This window comes from Pogona vitticeps, chromosome 6, assembly GCF_051106095.1.
Source record: "Pogona vitticeps strain Pit_001003342236 chromosome 6, PviZW2.1, whole genome shotgun sequence".
In the NCBI taxonomy this organism is placed as follows: Eukaryota; Metazoa; Chordata; class Lepidosauria; order Squamata; family Agamidae; genus Pogona; species Pogona vitticeps.
The window spans coordinates 21879014-21896028 of NC_135788.1; the positions used below are offsets into that span (position 1 = coordinate 21879014).

Here is a 17015-nt window from a genome sequence, read left to right on the forward strand (position 1 = left end):
ACTGGTTTAAAACCTCTTGTCTGTTATAACAGTACGACAATAGAACCAATTACCTTGGGACATAGTGAGTGCTCCAGCATTGGAGACATTCAAAAGAAAATTGGACAACCATCTGTCAAGTCAGCTTTGATTTGGATTTCTGCATTAAGCAGGGGGCTGGATTCAATTACCTTGTAGGCCCCTTCTAACTCAATTATTCTATGATTCTATGACTATGGGTTATTCTATGCAGATAATGGTTTTGACAAGAGGATAGAAAGAGGAGAACCAGCTCGGAAGTGTTTGCAATTCTTGGTTGTTGTTTTTTAAGCCTCACCTCTTGGGACTGTACATGTATCTAAAACTGTTCATGAAGATCGATCAATCAAAAACAGGCACTTATCTTAGAAGACACAAAAGATCCTATTTAACCATGATCAGAGAATTTGTAAATAAGAAGTGAGCTCTCTCTCAATTGTGGTGTTATGAAAGTTTCCATAGCACAATGGAATACTTTTTCCATTGTTTCCTACTGCTTTTAGGAAACCTGTAATTGAAAACTGAAAATCCCACAACTTATTTTACTGTTCCCTTAATGGTTTGAAATTAAACCTCTTTTTTAAAAAAATTGGTTCAGTGTGTTTTGTGGGAATATCTTGAAATCTTCAGTGTCATTAAAGTCCCATTCAATTAATAGCTAGAGCTGAATATTTTTGGAATCATGAATGCACCTTACTTCCTGGAGTCTGGCCATACCACTTCTTTTTACACTCAGCCCCCTGGTCCTTAAATGTTTTCTTTGTCTTCTACTACCTCTCACTTTCAAAGACAAGACATCTAATTTATCCTTTTGCTCATTACCTTTTCCGGATCTTCCAGTGCACAAAGTGACTCATTGCCTACCACGGTCTTGTATCAAATGGCCCCAACTCTGAGTCAAACCACACACCTGTCTCTTGCCCACTATCAGTGACTTAATGTAACAACATACCTAGAGTAGGTCCAATAGACCACTGGATATTTGTTGAGTCCGCTCCTCCATAAATTCCATTATTTAAATAGGCCTACTTGAGTTGCAACTTACTCTAGTAAGTCACAACTAGAGAACATCCATTTGAATCAATGGAACTTAGGGAGGAGGTGACTCTCCAAATCCCCACAAATTCAGGGGGCCTACTCTAGTGCAAATAACTAAGCTAAGCAACAGGGTTTCAGCCAGTGATGTCAGTGACTGACAGCAGTCTTCCAACTCCTCTAGTTTAAGGTTTTCCCATAATCTGCTACATGTCCATTGGATTGGAGGTATTACAAGTTGAATGTGGAGACTTTTGCATAGGGACCATGTGATCTAACAGTTGCTAAGCAACAAGGTTTTTGCATAGGTGATAGTAGCCACTACATTTTGAAAGGGACTGTGGGAGATATATAAAAATCCATGACAATTTAGCTATAGTTTTACAACCAGGCCATCAGCATCTTGTTCTGGATGCTGATTCACCTGTGCATTTTCTTGGAAACATGGTGGTTTTAAGGAGATAAGAAAAGCTCAAGTAACAAGTTCCATTTCAACTGCTTGTACAGTTATCACCTTGGCTTTAAATTAAGTTATTGCCATTGTTCTAGATTGTGGATGTACAGCAGCCTGATGTTAACTGTCCATATAAAGGTTTAGGATATTTAGAATCCATGGAGGATAGCACAAGCGGTTAATTTCACTTGGAGGTCCAGTAATGGACAAATAGGGGGGGGGATTAAAAAAAAGAGAGAGAGAAGACTGGAGATTCACTTCTCATTTTGATTGCGGTGTAGTTTGAGTCCTGAGACCTGTTTTGCAAAAATTACTCCTGGATGCCTCTAGGATCAGAGAAATCCACATGGGCAGAGATTTTTTTTTAAAAAAGAAATAGATGAGGAAGATCTTGGGGCTCCCATGGAAGTGTGTGGAGCTCTCAAAAACAGGATTAGAAGTGGCATACAGCCTACAGTTTGCACTTTGTCCACCCCTTGTGTAGCACCTCTGGGCTTTTTCTCCTCCAGTGAGGATTGTGAATTCACCCATCTCTATCTCAAAGCTTGGGGGGAAAAAACTTTCCCAGACTCTGACAATTGCCTTGCGATAATTCCTTGGCAATATTTTAAAATAGTCAACTATTTCAGAGGTTTCAATGACCACAACGGCATTCCAGTCTAGAAATGAAAGACTTTGGTTGGCTTGGCCTTTCTGCAGTGCATCAGCCACCCACCACACCCTTTTTGGAGATTGCATTCTTTTCCTCCTCTCCCATCCAAAGCACATGTGATTAAATCTCAATGTTGCAAAGAAAAATAATCTAATATTCAGTTCTCTCTCTGCCTGTCCCACTCCTGCCGCCTGCCTCCTTTAGCAAGTAGCCTTACCCCAGTAGCAGGGATTCGTTTTACTTGCAGAAATCTGTACCACAGGGATGGCCAGCGACAGAAACCACCCTTTCGGTTGCTCATAACTTTGGAATGTTGGCCCAATTGTCACAGTAAACTAACAGAGCAGAAACAAATGGCAAAAACAGAATAAAATCCACAAGCTTTATTGATTTGCACTGCATTCTGCACAATCTGCTGGAAGAAAGCTCTCTCTCTCTCTTTCCATTGGATGTTCCAACTCAACAGCGTTTTCTGTTGTTCATCTAACAGGGCATATAGTAGTTTTGCACGGACCACACCCTGATGTTCTTTCTCCCCTCACCCAGCCCTCTAGACAGATGGGATGGATTCATGTGGTTAACAATTGGCTTTTTCCTTTCTGGCTGAAATTAACTATTTATATATATATATATATATTTCCTGTCATGGAAACAGTTTTGGCTTGTTTCAGCTCCAGCCTTTCTGAAAGCATCTGATTAGCCAAACTGGCACATACAGTAAAGGAAAAGCCACTCCTTGGTTGATGGGGTTTTGAAATAACCTTTGATTTTGAAACCGTACAAAAGGCAGTTGTGAAACTGGCTGGCCATGTGAAAGGGCACTGAACAAACTGAGGGTCCGATGAGATGAGATGAGATGAGATGATAGAGACACAAGAATCACCTTCGGCCTTTTAAAACCCTTTCCAAACAGCTGCTGTGGGGAGGGTGATCTGCTTGGATTTAGGACCAAGATGTCAAGAAGGGGACCTCTAACTCTTTCTCCCTCTGGGGTTTTCCAGGTAAAAGTGGCCTCCATGTAAACATGCAGATGCTTTGTGTTTTTTTGTACTAGAACAGTGGTTCCCAACCTTGGGTAACTTGGGTATTCTTGAACTACAACTCCCAGAAATCCTGTCCAGCACAGCTAGTGGTGAAGGCTTCTAGGAATGTTAGTCCAAGAACTTCTGGGGACCCCAGCATAGGAACCACCGTACTAGAACATTACCTGGAAATGGAGTGAAGTTGCTTTACAGCTAATATGGTCCTGTGGATAGAAACGTGGACCTAGAGAAGCATAAATGAAGTTCCACTCATGCAACAGGACCCCCACACTCTTCCCTTCCCTTGCAGCCCCCGTGCAAAACAAATGCTGTTCCTTGGCTTTTGTAGGACGGGGTGAAAGGAGGCCTGCCAGCCAGAACCAGGGTGTTGCTAATTGATCATTGACTACTGATTCGGGCTCATATAGTGGTAATATAACCATTATATAAGACTTCTTGGCAGAACCTTAGTGCGGGGCTGCAGTACAGTTTGTCTCAGTCCAAGAGATAAGAGAAATGGAGAAAACTCAGGTGGACAATTTACAAATATGGATGGGGACAATCCATAGTTAATACACAGTGCAGTTGTAGACTCCTTATTATAGAAGCCGCCTCCTCCCCAAATCTGAGCAAAGCCTTGTGCATGAATGCATGCTTCCTGCTCTGATTTCCTTCTGCTCAGCCAGAAGAAGAAATAAACTACCATGTGTTTTTACTTTGTCTTACTTCTGGCTTCTTGTTATACATGACTCAGGAATTGTGGTTTGAATTAAACTCTAGTCAATTGCTATTCAAGCCAGCTATGAGTTTGAATTTGTTTACCACTGTATCATCCCAAAGTCATTAATTCCCCATAAATCATAAATGACTTTGATGGTTCATAATAAAATCATACTGTCCTGAAGATACCACATTTTCCTTGATTTCAGAAGTTAATAAGTGTGAGTGCTCAGCACTTAGATGTGGAATGCCAGAGGCCACTAGGTAGAGCTAGGAAATAATCCTACCTTGAAACCCGGGATAGCTATAGTTTTGGGCAATTCAACTTTAAATGAAACATTGATCCTGCTAATTGAAAGAACTTTATAGAGAGAGCCAGTATGTTTCTTTTCATCCTAGCTGGTAAGGAGAAGAACATTTTAGTTTTTCATTCTTGGGTACAAACGTGAGACAAGCAAGGATTTATATCCCCAATGAGAGGTGAAAAGGAAACACATGAGACTGAAAACTCATTCATTTCTGCTCTTTTGGGTGTGCTGCACTACAGTTTAGCACCATGTGTTTAGCACCTGCAAGAGGCGAGATTTCTTGAGCACAACACTCCATACAGGCTCTGTGCTATGCTACAAACAGAGAGAGGGAATGCCGCTTTTCCTGAAAGGAAATACTGTATGTCATTATGAACCCAGCCTGAGCACAGAACCACATTGCCCAGGTCCTTAAAAAAATCTCATTTTAACAGCAGTTCTATTCATTTATATATATAGAGAGAGAGAGCTAGAACATCATCTTTCACTAAGTGATAGCACAGAGAAGCAATTATAAATTCAAATCACATGTCAAAATGCTGCTGCTATCTGAAATGAAAGCAGTTATTAAGACCTTTGAGCCTTAAGCCACAGAAAAATATCTCAAAACATTTTTGTATACATTTGGAACACAGAAAGGTTTGATGCCTACTTGTTTTTCACATCCTGTATGAATCAAACTAATGGAATTAAAGGAGCTGCACTGTTCTTTCCACTGAGTATTTTTCCTGGGAAAATATGGGAATTATGGTTGTTTTTTTAATGCAGAAAGGAAGGGCATGGCAGGGTGGAGCATCTCGCTGTGGTTACTGCATTCAAACAGAGTGAATCAAAATAAATACTGTATGTTGATATTCTCTATAGTTATGAACTGATGGGATTGATTCAGACTACAAAGCAACTGGTCAGATGGCTTTCCCTAAAGGTCAAAAAGAAAACCCTGCTGAGATTGAAATGTGTCCACTACAAAATGTACAGTCTGGAAATATTCACAGGTTATTTCCAAAATGTAAACCCTTTGAGCAGCATTTCTGCAAATTATTAAATGTTCAATACATTTTGAGAGTTGTGCGTTGGACTATTTCTTTCTCTGCATGTTTGAAGAAAATGCTGCCCAAAAGCCTCTGCTAAATAATATTTTTTTTGAAAACTTTCAAAACCAACTACAAACAGCTCATGCTTTGAGGTCCTTTGACTTAACAATGGTGCAGTAGGAAGAGTGGGTTCAATTGTTTGCTGGAATTGTGGTAAACTGCAAGGTCCACAATAGAATAAGGGTGGACAAAGTATAACCCTGAGGTTGTAGATTGCCTCCCACAGCTGTTTTTGCAGAATCCTGGTTCTCCTTTTTCACCCCATTTTATTTTTTCAAAAAAGTTGTTTTTAGCTCATGGAATCCTTCAGGAGTGGGGTGAACCTCTTTTCAAATAGATCACCAGGGATGGGGACATGAGTTCTGGGACTCACTGCCCAGTCAGACATAAGTCCCACCGTTGACTTGGACTCAACTCAGGGTTGTTGTTTGTCATAAGGACTTGGACTTGGTACTTAGTACCAAAGACTTGGACTTGGGGCTTAGACCCAAAGGCTTGCCAACATCCCTGTAGATCACAACACCCCAATACTGTTTTGCACAACAGAAGACCAATTGTTCAAAACTAGAATAGCAGTCTGCTTTTTTTGCATATCCTTTCCCTCCCACTTTTTCTTTCCTTTCCCCTTCCTTCTTCCTTTTACATTATTTATGGTCTGTAGAGTCCTCTGTCCTTGGAGCAAAAATCTGACCCCCCAAATCTTCCAAATCCCCGCCCCCAGTAGAGTTAGGAGCAATGGTACTGAAAACGTTGCAGGCAGAATAATCCAAGATCTTTCGCATTTGAAAATTCATTTCTTTTCAAAATACTATGGAAACATCCTACAAATAACAAATTTATCCATAAGAGACTCTACAAATGATTTTTCCCTCTTCCACAGAGTGTATTTTTTGTGTTTGCTCCTGTACATCCTTGGTAGACACTCCTTCTGTGTTTTGTTGTTCCTTATTTTTAGATCTATGGTGGGCCAGACTTATCATCTCCAAGGCTGACCCAACTGTGTGCCCCAAGATCACCACAAAATCCTCTGCATGTCTCCAGTACTGGAAATGCCATTGTAGTCCGGTTTAAAACAGACCAAGCTGTGAATGGGAAAGGATTCAATGCGACCTGGCAAGAGATAACTGGAGGTGACAATGAGTGTGTGTGTGTGTGTGTGTGTGTGTGTGTGTGTGTGTGTGTGTGTGTGTTGGGGTGATGGCAGTGGGCTTGAGGACTGCAGTTAATTGAAAAGCAGAAAAAAAGCTTATATTATTGTGACTTGAGACATTCATTTCCTTTACTGTAAGGAATAACACTTTTGCTTCCATGGAATTAGCTCAGTCTTACCGGGCCTGTTTGTCTGTGACCCCTGGAACAAGAGATGTGATAAAATGACAGTAAACAGATGCCTTGGAGAATGTTGGAATACATATGGGTTGAGCTCAAGGCACAGCTTTTCAAAGCCTTTACTTTAGCTCCAAACCCTGCTTTAAATTGGACTCTTACATTCATTGAACTGAGTTGGAAGGGACCTGATCCTGTCATCTCTCTGCTGGTAACATATGTTGCAAGACTATGTTGCAACCTGCAAATAAGGCTGCAAAGCTAGTGCCTCTGTTTCAAGTCAGCTCTAATAGAAAATAAATATGTAGAGTCTCCAGATTTGTAGCTATGGGTGGAGAAGCAATTCTCATTAATTGAAGTTGTTGTTCATGCAGTTTTTGGTTTGCAGGAATGTTGATGAAAAAACACACAGAGAGAGACATTTTGGTTCCTTGTCATTGGGAAGAATACATGAGTGTCAGATTCTATTTTTCTTTCTTTCTTGAGTTATACATAAATAAATGCTCATGACTGTATCATACCTCTCAAACATCTATTTGAACTATTTACAAACATGCATTTGTCTAATAGATACTCAATACCCAATTTTTCAGGCTGTGGAGGAGTTTTCCAAGCTCCAAGAGGTGAGATCCATTCTCCCAATTATCCTCAGCCTTACAGTAACAACTCCGATTGCTCCTGGGTGATCCAGGTGGACAGTGGTCACCGTGTTCTGTTGAACTTCACAGATGTTGCGATAGAACGCCACAATTCATGTGACTTTGACTACGTTGCAGTGAGTAATTATAGACATTTCAAATAAGATTCTTTCCTACTGATAACTTTGTTGCGTAGTGATTCATTTATTTTCGTTGGCTTATAGGAATAGCAAGTAAATGTTGCTCCTTTTGGACAATGACTCATGTGGTTCCCTCACCACTTGGGTCTGATGGTAGCTAGGATTGATGGGAACTGCAGTCTAACAACATCTGCAGGACCAGAAATCAGCTCAGTCTTGGTTACTTCCCTTACAATACAAATGATAAAGGTGCTAGTCCATGACATCAAGTACCAACAAGTCAGGAAAGAAGCTCCATGAGAGAAATTCCAGGCCAGTCCAACTCAGTGGACCAAAAAGATGGTACTACAGTTCAGAGCTACAGTCTCTCCATCTATCATTAAGAGTTGACCATCCAAATGGGAAGAAACGTTACTAAATGACCTGATCATCTCAGCAGGAGATCTAACAGGCAGGAAGCAAGGAATGTTGAAGGCTGAACACAGAAACAAGAGGTGGGCATGATATGACCATTGACTTCAGCAAAGTTGGTCTGGGCTTGAGATGAAGCAAAATCTCCTCCCTTGCTCAGCAGTAGAGATGAGGGTATTTGTATATGAATATCCCCCTACAGCTGCAGATAACGAGGCCACTCACGATTCCACTGCTGCCACCAGTTCTGCGGAGCCTACCTATCTCTCCATGGCTCGTGATGGATTACCCACTCTTTGACCTGGCAGAGAGGTTCATCATCCCGCCTTCTGCCAGGACTAGCAAATCTATCACAAGCAATGGAGCGATAGGAGCAGAGCCGACGGCAGCAGCGGAATCATGAGTGGTCAGTCTGGCCCCCAGGAGGCAGACCCTCATTATCTGCACCTGTGGGGGAACATTCATCAACAAATACCCCCATCTCTACTCAGCAGCCAGTACCCCATTATTTGCTATTGCTGGGTAGTGTACCTTGTCAAAATGCTTTCTTGTCATCCTCTATTGACATTCTCTAGGACTTGGGACTCTTCAGACCCTCTCTCATCATCCAAAAAGTTTAAGTCCTCTTTGGAAAAGCCTGGGTCTCACTCCCTTTCCTGAGTCTCTAGGGAAGGGGCTATTAGCTGGCATCTTAAGCCCTTCTTCAGTCCAGTTTCCATCCTGCTGGGACATATTGTCCTGGTCTTCCTCCTCTGTGGAACACTCTGCCATGGCTAAAGCATGGTTCTCTGCAGTCTTCTTTGAACAGTCACTACGTGAGCTGTCACAAGAAAATAAAGGGACAGCCTCCTGTAATGCATGCATTTCTACATTGAACAATTGCTACAGTAGTTTGGAAAAGCTCAGGGAGTTTGCTTCCTTTGTATTTTTCTCTACACACAGCCTCTTATATAGGTTGTACCCATTCCACCTCAGGTCCTCTGCACAAATGCAAAAAGCAAAGCTGCTGCTTTTATACCACCCCACAGCACTTCAAGCACTCTCTGGGCAGTTTACAAGTTTGCTTGCCTGTTTGTTTGTTTGTTTATACATAACCCACCTATCTGTTCAAAATGACCACTCTAGGCAGCTTCCAGACATATAAACACAATAAAATGTACATATAACAAAAAACCAACATACTATATACAATAACAATAAGAAGCCAACAATAAGCAGTAGACATATTTTTCAAGATGGCATTATAACAAAAAATAAATTAAAGAAGAAAAGGTTAAATGTTATCTGGAGGGAAAGCCTGCTTGAACATCCAAGTTTTGAAATGGGTCTTAAAAATACCCAGTGACGGGGTTAATTATGCAGGCTACACATTGCCCCCCCCCCAGCAAGCTGGGTACTCATTTTACCGACCTCAGAAGGATAGAAGGGTGAGTCAACCTTGAGCCGGCTACCTGGGATTTGAACCCCAGGTCGTGAGCACAGTTTTGGCTGCAGTACAGCAGTTTAACCACTGTGCCACGAGGGAGGATTTTTGAAAAGTTCTTTCACCTTCTCCTGCTTTCTCCAGTGAACCCATCCTGCTAATTAGTAGAGAGCATGCTAGGAAATCAAACAGCAGATTACTATTTGAGAAATGTTTAGTGAAATAGCACAATCCTATGTTAATTCCTACAATGCTTATTCATATGGGTGAGCACCCCGAATTTTAGAATATCTACTTGCATGAGTAAAAATAGTAGAATCATCCAGTTGGGGGAGTGACACAAATAACTAGAACTTGGATAGCTTAATTCTGAATGGGGATTTTGGGATTTGTAGTCCAAAAAGTATTTTTTTTCTTCCCAAGCTCTGCTTATAATAATAAAGACATATTTATCCTCAGGGTGACTACCGAAAGTGACTTTTGAACTGTTGAGTGAATAACATAAGGCTAAGGAGTTATGTACAGAAGGGTTATTTTGTATTGGTGTTATACGTTAGCACAGATCCTCCATTTCCTTGTTAAAAGTGTGGTTTCTAATGCTAAATTAAATCAAGGACTGACTGTAGAAGGTCTTGTTAGAACAGTTTGAATAATAATGTCTTAAGCTTCATTTTCTTAAAATGCATGATGAAAAATGAGATTACCATGTGGTTTCCGGTACCAGTAAACTCTGAGTCATTTTCTTCTAGCAGCTGGAACTGATTAGTATTTAGTTGTGCTGCACGGATATACACTAGGAGTGAGAACCGACCTGGAGATTCATAAGCCATTGTGTGCTTGCAAATCATATTTCAGAATCAACAAGAACTGAAAATGCAGGTGGCTAAGTAAATAAATGAGAGTGTTGTATTCCTCTACTATAGAAACAGATGTTCTATGCAAACAATCTACAGTACTGTGTTTCGTATATCTTAATTATGTTAGTTGCTGTGTGGGGAAACCCCTTTCCTGTTTATCCTTAGCTCTTAGCAACAGTATCATTTCCTTGCTCATTTGACTTTTTTTTTTAAAAAAAAGCAGTAACTTAACAGCTTTTATTTTAAAGGATATTTATTTTAACATGATTAAATTTGTTCACAGTTGTGCGTTACATTGCTTTCAGCACAGCTTGTAGGAAAGTAGCCTAAGGGTTTTAAAAATAAATTAACGCATCTTTTTCTTCACCCTTGGGGGGGGGGAAATGGGAGGGAAAGAAGTACTAAATCAAAACAGATTTTTGTCTGCCCTCCTTAGTTGCATATATGAATGCATACAACAAATGTTATGACGTGGATGTCTCATGAGCATGAGTATCGAGCTCACAGATCCATCCAGTTGCACAGTAATAAATCCTGAATTGCAGGCACATATGACAGTCCCTCTGGCCACACCTTCCAGGGGAATCCAAAACTTCAAGCAGCTGATTCAAACGCCTCCACTAGCACATGGCATAATAGCCAGTTCATTACGATCAGCTGACAGTCACAGAATAGTGAACTGGGAAAAGGCAAGTTAATCAGGGATCGATTAACACATGCAGTGGCCCACCGCTATGTTACGTTTAATCCTTATGCACCAGGATGAGAAAATCCCAGAGTTTCACAATTCACACAAGATTAGGCCAACAATGGTGGCATGCTGTGGCCCTCCAGTCCCTGGGAGCTCTTAAACCATGGCAAAAAAGAAAAAAAATTCCTACACTTGCCAAAGTGCACATTTTCTAAGCAAAAACGACATCATTAAAATAAAAGAAAATTTGCACTGGTGGTGGGAAAAAAAGGCCCATGATGGCTATAAGGCTACAGAATTCTAGGTAGAGAAGAGGTCCTTCTACGACTATAAGCCTCTTCCACAACATGTGAAAGCTGAAAAAAGCAGGCCAAAATGGAACTAGCCATTTTCAACCTTTATTTGGCCATGGTCATAAACATGGAATAAATATAGGCCGATTTAGAATTGCATAAGTCGCAAAACAAACCTAATAAGGTGGCTTGTGAAGAATTGTTTCCAGACTGTGATCCCCTTTAAATGTGCCTGCGCCCCCCAGGGGCCATATGGTCCCTGTTGAGAATGGCTGAGTTAGACAACAGATTTAGATAGTATTTAGAGAAGATGTTCTCTAAATGAAAAATATCTGTTTGTCGTAGCATGTGCTTTCCCACCTCTATTTATCTTTGCATGTCTTGTTATTGGTCACTGGAGGGTAAACATGGGTTTAATTTTAAGGTCTGCTTGCTAAGACACATATCCCTATGGAAATCCCATTGAAATGGGATTTCCTATTATCTTCTTGACACTTGTGTTTTTTTAAAGTATTTGCAGTAAATTATTATTTTTTTCTTTCAAAGAAACAATGCTACAGAAATAGCCAAGCTACGTGCACAGATTCCTCTATCTCTCATGCACCTATATTTCAACTAACCTTTCTGAAGCTAATCTTTGGTCAGAGCAGCATTTGGAGATGATTAAGGAACCAATTCAAAAACATGAGGCGCTTGCAGGGGAAGGAAACAGATTTCCTATTTGCAGAGCAAAAGGCTGCCCTCCGTCCTTTGTTTCCTTATTTTTTTCTCTGTACATCCTCACAATCATCACATGTGGAGAGAGTTAGAGTTGCAAAATGATGGTATTTTGAAAGTCACAGCAGCATTTTTCTGATGGTTAGAGGTCTGGCCCAAGTTCCTCTTGAGAATCACCCCAACGTGACTTTTACCCATCAGTTCCACATGTGGTAAGAGCTGCAATTCATCATGTCCTCCAGAAATTCAGCTCTCCAGGATGTGGCAAATTTTGCATCTTACCATATAGGGATTTACTCAGAATGAAGTCTTTATTTCTGAGATTGAGAGAGAGAGGCGTATCTCTCCAATGACTCTCTGTAATCACCAAGGAAAGACTCAGGCTGAACCCTAAATACTCCCATATGAGGATTCTAAGATGTGGCTGGATGGCAGAAAGCTTAATCTCCTCACCCTCATCTCATCTTGGTTTGCAAAATTTCTTTCATTTTAACAAGCTGCCAGGATGCAAGTTTAACAAGAATCCATGATGCAAAATGCTCATGAATTTTTCATTTAAAGTAGATGCCATAACTCATGTTGGGGTATTTTCCCCCTCATTCTTTCTTTTCTGTGAAAGAGACCAGTAAATGGACAATATAATAGATGTTTAAAAATATTGTGGTTCTCTTTTAACACAGCCATTATTAATGATGTCAGAAATATTTTTTTTGCTGTTTCCGCTTCTACCTTGGTCAGCAAGAGTTCATGATTAATGTCAAAGAAAAGATTTTTCAATTATGTGATTCAGGCTGTTGTAAGTGATTGATTTCAAGTAGTCATTGTTCCAGGTTGTTTCAGCCTGAGCACAAAACTGGACATTTATCTCTGCAAACGTAAGCTCCAATTCACAATAGCCAAGCTGAGAGGAAAGAGGGCTCAGGGGAAGGAGTGGCATAATAATTACTTCAGTAGATGGTTAGTTTTCTCCTCTATGCATGCCTTCCAGCTAATTTTCCCCACAACTTATTTTCTTCCAGTTTCAGAGAAGAATTCCTTTAAAATGAGATGCGGAAGCATCTTCTGGGGATTACCTTTCTCCAATCTGCCATTTCCCCTTGCAAGTGTCTGAGGTTCAAGATCTGTGGGACAAAATGAGGTTGGGAGGTCCATATTTTACCCACATTATCTAGTTGACCCTCAGTTTCTTCCCAACAATCAGAGCTGCAGAAAGCATTCAGGGAGGTCAATTTAAGCACATGGGCCTAAATCCAGTTGCCATTCCCAGCTAAGGAATATTCACCAAGTCACTGAATGTCACTGTCACTGAATGGTTAAGTCAGCACTCAGACAAATCTCATTGATTCCACACCTGAACTCCTGTTACTTAGTGTAGTAAATCACACCAGAGTAGGACCACTGGATCAATGGGGTTTTGGTGAGTCACCTCCTCCATAATTTAAAACTTTGAACTGCAGAGCTGGAAGGGACCCTATGGATCATCAAGTCCAGCCCTTGTCAAGGAGGCACAACGGGGAATTGAACTCCCAGCCTTTGGCTCTGCAGCCAATGACCTAAGCCACTGAGCTATCCGTTATTGCTAAGCAATAGGACTTTGGCCATTGTATTCAAGTTCTTTTTTTTCTAATGAAGTGAAATGAAATTATCATCATCCATCCCTAGTTAACAATCTTGCATTTAGTTTATTTGGCTAAAATAAGTCAAAGCTAAGACTGCTTATAAAATGACAACAACAGTGGTTTGCTGTTGAAAATAGATGAAAAGTAGCCACAGTCAATTGTACGCCTGTTATGTGCATAACAAATAGCTAATAAATCAGAGAAAGAAAATAAGACGCACTGTGTAAATAACAGATAATAATGAAAAAATAGGATTATCACTTGTTATCACATATACTGATTGATGGGAAATAACATGCTGTTATCATGTTTTGCTTTGTCTTATAGGTATTTGATGGTTCAAATGAGCAAGCTCCACTTCTCAGAAAAGTCTGCGGTCAAGAGCGGCCTTTGCCGATCATATCCACCCAAAATACCATGTTTGTGCGATTTCGCTCTGACAGGAGTATCCATCTCAGAGGCTTCAGTGCTCAATTCATGGAAGGCACGTTTCCCACTGTCATCTTGCTGTGCTTCTTAGCTCTCCTCCTAACCAACTCTTGCACTCTGTCTTAAAGATTATTTGGTCAGAAGACCCCATGATCTAGGCCTGGTTGTACTATTCACTAGACTGGTGCTTCATATAGGGTGTTTTGAAAGGGCAGCAAATTAATGTTGGTCTCATTTCATTTGCTAGTCCTAAACAGTCAACAGGATTGGCAGCCGACTAAATCAATGGGATTTACATAAGTGTTTAGTTACCAAATCTCTGTATCAATTTGCCATGTTGTCTGGGGATGATGGGATTTGTAATCAAAGACATGTAAACTGTACCATGTTGGGGGGAAACTAGGACTAACCTGGGTTATATAATGAAAACACTAAGTAAAGTCAAGTTTCTCATGTTTGTTTACAAAAGTATTTCAAAGGAAAGTTGCCGTTCATGTTTCAGCCATACTTTTATTCTATCCCTTAAATGTTATAACTTTGCACCTTTTTGTTTCAAAGCCTGTGGAAGTGTTTTAGACGCTGATTCAGTTGGTGTAGCAATTTCCTCTCCTCTGTACCCAGCCAACTATCCAAACAACCAGAACTGTAGTTGGATTATTCGAGCCCAGGATCCATGTAAGTTAGTGGGCATGTCCCTCTCTTGTGGAAAAGTGCACTGCATGACTAACATCCTCCCCTCATCTGTAATAACAATGCAGAATTCCTCCTTTTCTTCTCTGTAGGAAGTCCTGCATCCTGGTAGATGGGCAAGAACTGAAGGACAGTTAAACTGTTCTGGAGTAGGATTTAGTGTGAAAAGATTTCAGGCAGAGTGCAAAATTTGATAAAGCAAAGCAAAGCAAAGGGTGCTGCTCATATACCCTATAGAGTTTAAAGCTCTTTCTAGGTGGTTTACAATCCTTAACTATGCTGGATACACATTGCCACCCCCTCCCAGAAAACTGGGTACACAATTTACCAACCTCAGAAGGATGGAATATTGAGTGAACCTCAAGCTAACTTGTTGGGATTGAACTCAGGTTGTGAGCAGAATCTTCACTGCAGTAGTGCAGTATAATCATTGTGCCACAAGGCTCCTTGATAATGCACAACCTTGTCATTCTATCTGGTTGATAGTCTTGATAATAAGACCTAAGCATTATGCTGGAGTTTAAAAAGGCCAGATTATCACAGATTAGATAGAACTCTTGTGTGTGCATAGGCCTCCATAATTATTTGAGTATACGTTACTAGTATGCATATAGTATGCAAAGTTAGAAGGTTGTTTTTTTGCTAGGAGCAGATTGGCCCATAAATTGGCACACATGAGTAAATACTAGTGTTCTGATTTTCTGTCTGTAATAGTAGATGTGATGTGCATATTGGCAAATCTCCAATCCAATATCCACCATGATTTGTAGTTTGATACCCTACTGATCATCATCAGTAGCCAATTAAGCCAGGAGGTTTTAGCCCCTCCATTGAAAAGTATATAATACAGTTATCCTGGATATCAGGAATCAGGATAGGTTATGGTGTAAGAATGCATGTTGATGCAATATTTTCTATTCAAATGGGACACCAAATAGTGATTGGGCATGATATGAATGAAAAGCCAAGGAGAGTCATGTTCCCTCCTCCTGCTTTCTCTTCCTTTTGTGCACAATTATTGTCCCTCTCCTATCCTAGTTGAAGGCAAACCATATTTTCTATTTGGTCAACAAACCAAGGTTTTATTTTGGTTTGCAGGGCAAGTGTATAATTTGCTGGTTTGGATGAAGCAGCAAGCTATGGATAGTTTCAAACTGAGAAAGATGAAAGGGAATCAGTATGCATGAAGAAGAAGAAAAAAAGGAAAGAGACACCTAAAGCTTCCTATTCATGTATCTCTAAATCATCTTGGCATAATTAAGTTGTTCCATCTGAATAAGAAAAAATAATAAAAGGGCATTTTCAGTATAAAATACAGCTCATTGTGTACTGCAAAACCAACTCTTATGATTTAAACCCTTCTTTTTCAATAGTCAACCATATTACAGTGTCATTCACTGATTTTGAGATTGAAAACAACAGACGTAACTGCAGCACAGATTATATAGAAATACGAGAAGGGAATAATAACAATGCTCCTCTGCAAGGTACAGTAACTTATATTCAATAGTACAACTTTCATAATGCAAATTCATAGATTCTTATCTAGAATTGCCTAGGAAAGAAATTAAGGCTGTGAAATTTATTAATATACATCTGAAAACAAATATCCATGATGTATTTGTTACACAGACAGCATGAATGAGGAACCCGTGGTCTTCCCAGTATTGTTTGACTATAGTTCCCATGGTCCCTGGCCACTATTAATAGTGCTAGAAACTGATGAGACTTGGAACCCAACAAAACATGGACAGATATACGTTCTCCACCCTTGGCTTAAAGAAATCTAAAGCAACTTCTGTAGAGTATACATTGCAACAAGAATGTCAGTTGTAGGTGGGAGAAGGCCATAAGTTTATTGACCTCACTTGGATTGAGGGTCAAAGAATATGATTTCTCTGTTGCTTGCTGCAGTCCCTCCTTCTCTAACAAACCCTTCATCCAATTTTCTCACAATGAACCGAAATTTACACTGCACACTTTATCATGCATTCCTTGAGGTGACTACACTGTAAATCTTATCTGAGTTAGGGCCCCATAAAAGTGGCACTCACTGGAACTAAATACAAAACCTAAGTATGAAGTTCAGCAGTGGGAGAATAACTGAGAAAACCATGGTAGAAGGAGGACCCAGGTTCGCGTACCTCATGTTGGATTTAAGTTCTAAGTCTTCATTGGTTCATAAAACTCTGGATGATCTTGGGTCAGTCACTTGTTCAAGCAGTGTATCTCACAGGTAATAATAATAATAATAAGTTATATGGAGAGTCATGTAGACTTTTCTGAAGGAAATGGTGGATACAAATGCAACTAGTAAACGAATGGTAAAGATGGAATCTTCTATTTTTATGTATCTTCCAATTATACAACTCAAAGGAACCTGGACAAACAGCAAATAATGGATAGAAGGCCTCACAAAGATACCCAGTGTGGTATATTAAATAGAATTTTAACTTTAATTCTGTTTTTTTTTCTTTC

General features: G+C 40.1%; 1 protein-coding gene across 2 annotated transcripts in view; it reads left to right on the forward strand.

The window, feature by feature from the left end:
* Nucleotides 1-17015, forward strand: part of CUBN (cubilin) — a 153057-nt gene that overhangs the window by 80615 nt on the left and 55427 nt on the right. For both annotated transcript variants that reach the window (XR_013537787.1, XM_020806644.3), the window contains exons 30-34: nt 6259-6433; nt 7223-7404; nt 13746-13902; nt 14406-14522; nt 15911-16024. Coding sequence is in view for 1 of the 2 variants with exons in the window: in XM_020806644.3 (XP_020662303.3) it covers nt 6259-6433; nt 7223-7404; nt 13746-13902; nt 14406-14522; nt 15911-16024 (745 nt within the window). In the remaining variant the exon portion in view is untranslated. The remainder of the gene's footprint in view (nt 1-6258; nt 6434-7222; nt 7405-13745; nt 13903-14405; nt 14523-15910; nt 16025-17015) is intronic.